The sequence below is a fragment of the Erithacus rubecula genome (assembly GCF_903797595.1).
Source record: "Erithacus rubecula genome assembly, chromosome: 17".
In the NCBI taxonomy this organism is placed as follows: domain Eukaryota; kingdom Metazoa; phylum Chordata; class Aves; order Passeriformes; family Muscicapidae; genus Erithacus; species Erithacus rubecula.
This window is the reverse complement of record NC_136669.1, coordinates 2,221,214-2,225,135: the sequence shown is the minus strand read 5'-3', so window position 1 is coordinate 2,225,135 and position 3,922 is coordinate 2,221,214. Positions and strand designations below refer to the sequence as shown.

General features: G+C 45.4%; 1 protein-coding gene across 1 annotated transcript; it reads left to right on the top strand.

The window, feature by feature from the left end:
- Nucleotides 1–65: 65 nt before the first annotated feature.
- Nucleotides 66–3,748, top strand: AIMP2 (aminoacyl tRNA synthetase complex interacting multifunctional protein 2; the record flags this gene model as incomplete). Its single annotated transcript, XM_079320330.1, has 4 exons — nucleotides 66–326; nucleotides 1,818–2,024; nucleotides 2,529–2,760; nucleotides 3,227–3,748. The coding sequence occupies 4 exons, from the start codon at nucleotides 66–68 to the stop codon at nucleotides 3,610–3,612; spliced, it is 1,086 nt and encodes a 361-aa protein (XP_079176456.1). The 3' UTR covers nucleotides 3,613–3,748.
- Nucleotides 3,749–3,922: the final 174 nt, after the last annotated feature.

Genomic DNA, 3,922 nt, shown 5'->3' with positions numbered 1-3,922 from the left:
CCCGGCCCGCGCCACAGCCCCGCCCGCCGCCTGCGGGGACGCTCTCGGCGACTCCCCGCCGGCCAATGGCAGGAGGGCGGCCGGGAACAGCCGCAGCCCACTGGGTGCCACGCGTGTCAGTAACGCCGCTCCGCCAATGGGCGCGGGGAGGGGGCGGGCGGGCCGGCGGTGGCGGAGGGGCGCGTGGCGCGGCGGGAGCCGCCATGCCCGCGATGTACAAGGTGCGGCCGCTGCACGGCGCGGGGGTGCTGGCGGAGCACCTGCCCACCTGCATGTACCCCCTGCCCAACCTGCACCGCGCCCCCGGCAGCGCCGCGCCGCCGCAGGTAGGAGCGGGGGGTGGGCGGAAGGAGCTGCCGGGGCCGCGGTGCTCGGCCCGGCGCGGGCGGCCATGCGGCCGCTGGGCCGGTGTTCCCTCCGGTGAGAGCCTCAGCCCCCGCTCGGCACCGGGAGGAGTCTCCGTGCCGCAGAGCTCAGGGGCCCGAGTCTCACCGCCTCGGCCCGCAGCAGGGCCCCTGGCTCCGCCTCGCCGCAAGCGGGGAGGGTTAAATACAATCAACGTTTTCGGGAATTTCTCTGTGAGGTTTCCAAGGCCTTTAGTAGTTCTCATTTTGTCTTTTCTCGGCTCTCGCGTGTGTCCCTGTCGCGGTTTTTACGGTTGAATGGCCGTGCCCAGCAGGCCTCGTTCCGTCCTGCTGCATCATCGCTCTGCTGGCTCAGCTCGGGTTTTAACCAGCTACACACCTCCATTTCCACTCTCAGTTTCTTTTTTCTTTTGCCTTAAATAAGACAAAAATGCCAAATACTGCATTACACAAGTCTAGTTGAGCAGTTTCTCTCCAGTGCCAGGAATGGATGGAATTCTCACAGGCCGCTTGTGGCCAATTTTAACTTGGTGCCCTCACGGATTTGCTGTGCCCTCACCCAGGTTGGAGACACTGAGCGGGAGAAACTTTGGGGAGAATTTACCAGAAATGCAAACGAAATGCCTCCCCATTGCAAAGCATGGAATTTTGTGTGCCACCTAAATAATGGTCACTTAAAAGGTCTTCATTTGTCTCATCATTGAAAATTTTATGTTAAGTTGACATAAAAATTTTACTTAAATACCTTGTTATCTCCATCCATGGAGTTCATCCAACCAGTTTGGGTTTTGTTAATCCTTGTTCAGGATGGTTTGAAATAGGCTATTTGAAAATTTTTCTTTAATGTTATTTTAAGTTTGTAGACTTAAGACCTGCCACAGGAATGTAATTTTCATCTTCTTTTAAAAGAGACTGTAAGATGAGATGGTTGTGAGGTAATTGAGATAAAAAGCTACATTGATATAAACATGTAACAAAGCCCATGGTCTGGTTTTTTTTTCCCCACTGTAATTATATAATCTGAAACAAAGACTAAATCCACAAATATACCATCCATCTAAACCTGCAGAGCTTTTTACTTTTATTAATGATTTGCCCAAAAGTTTCCTTCTTTGGCTGCTATACCTCAAACTTACTAACTTTGTTCTTCTGGGCTGAAAAGAACCTGTCAAGCTTTCTTTGATTTTTCACTCATCATTCAGCACTTCACTGCCAACTCTCTGATTTTGACTGTGTTACAGAGTTTGCTGTAACTAATGGTTTAAAAAAATCTATTAAGTATTAAGATTTCAGGAATTGATTAAAAATGCGATTATATGCCCATTATATTCACAATGGTCTGGCTATTTGAAGGTGTTTAGTCTTTCAAAACTTAATGTTAGTCAGCTATTTTAACACTGAGTTGAGTGAACATTTATGTGGTTTTTTCCTTGTGTTTTTCCTCTGCTTTAGGAAGAGGTTGACCCATCACTTCAAGCACTTGAATCCCGCCAGGAAGAGATTCTGAAGCGTTTGTATGAACTGAAGAGTGCTGTGGATGGGCTCTCCAAGATGATCCAGACCCCTGATGCTGACTTTGATGTGACAAATGTCATTCAAACTGATGAATTTTCTCCTTTGACAAAAAATGGAGCAGATTTAGATCTGATGCTTGGAAAGGTGAGTTTAGTTGAGAAGTTACAGTGGTTGGTACTTTCTAAACGTTCAGTTTTCAGGGTTGGAAGGGGGGCATTAAAACCTGGGGCAATCAGAACTCAATATACAACCTACCATTTCATTTTGGCCATCCAGATTATAGATACAAACATGTATAAATACTACTTCTATATGTGCTCATTTGGGTATAATTTCAAGCAAGAATAGTTAATTTTAATATTTCAGCACTTGTTTTTTTATTTGCTTCTAAACTGGAAACTTTAACATTAGTTTCTTCTTGGAGTAGCATTTACCTCAGTCATGTCCTTGAATTACATGTCAAGGAAGGAAGATGTTTAAAGGTTTACACAAGTTTTACATGTCCAGGTCTGAATTTCTTTACTTGAATATTGTTAGAATTTCAGATATACATGTGCATGACTATGTACATTTTGATGTCAAATGAAAGCAATAGTTATGACTATGATCTGGAATGTGACTTACCTGAATATTTTACTTTCCATTCAGGATTATGGTGCCCTGAAAGATGTTGTCATCAATGCAAATCCTTCTCTACCTCCACTGTCACTGTTAGTGATACACAGTCTTCTTTGTGAACGGTACAAAATACTATCAGCTGTTCACACACATTCATCAGTAAAAAGTGTGCCAGAAAAGCTCTTGAAATGCTTTGGAGAGCAGACTAAGCAGCAGCCACGTCATGAGTATCAGTTGGGCTTTACTCTGATTTGGAAAGATGGTAAGAATGAAATTTGTAAATCAGTATTTTACCACAGATGAGAAAATGAAACTTGTGCTATAAACCCTTGCACACAGATGCTTTGGTGTCCCTGTGCTGACTTATGGTGGATATGAAGAAGCTTTTGATAGTGGTGAACCATGCTGGGCCAGAAGAGGAAGATTCTTGTTTATAGTTACTGCTATTAAAATATGCGTGGCATTGACAGGGTTGTTTGTTCCCTCAGGATTTATTTTAAATAAAAATGTATTTTAATTTCTACAAATAAGATAGCTAGAAGAGAAATTATGGAGGAGAATTGGCTGACTTTTTCAAAAAGTGATCTCTTTATCCCACAAGAATGAAAACTGTTCAGGTTAATATTCACAGTGGTGCTGGCATCTCAAATGTATATCATGGAATTACCATCCTAGTTAATTTCTTTACTATGTTGTATTCACTTTGTTTTTCCTTTTCTTAATTTCAGTTCCCAAACCCCAGATGAAGTTCAGCATTCAAACCATGTGTCCTATAGAAGGAGAGGGGAACATCGCTCGATTTCTCTTTTCCCTGTTTGGGCAGAAATACAGTGCAGTTACCTCAACCCTGATCGACAGCTGGGTGGACACAGCCATGCTGCAGCTGAAGGAAGGCAGCAGCAAGGAGAGGGGAGCCGTGCTGCGCTCCATGGACACGGCCCTGGGCAGGAGCCCGTGGCTGGCGGGCTCTGAACTGTCGCTGGCCGATGTGGCGGCCTGGTGCGCGCTGCAGCAGACGGGCGCTGCCCGCGGCGCCCCCGCCAACGTGCACAGGTGGATGAAGTCCTGTGAGAACCTGGCACCTTTCAGCTCTGTCATGAAGCTGCTCAAGTGAGCACATAGCTTTCCTGGTGATGTTGTTTTAATCTTGCTCCACCTCATGCCTGCTGTAGTGTTTCGGTCCTTGCTGAGATGTATTTTAGGTATTACAGTTGGACGGAATCCTAAAATAATAAAAGCATTACAGCTGCCTTTTGGGTGTGACCTTCCTTTTTTGTAACTCTTGCATAACACATGTTTGTTCAATGACTAAGGTATGTCAATTAATGCTGTGCTCTTAATTTTTCCACTGCAACACGATTCCCTTCTCAGCAGCCTTTGGTCAAGGCAAAAGGATAAGTAAGTTCCTTTTAAGAACAGACAGC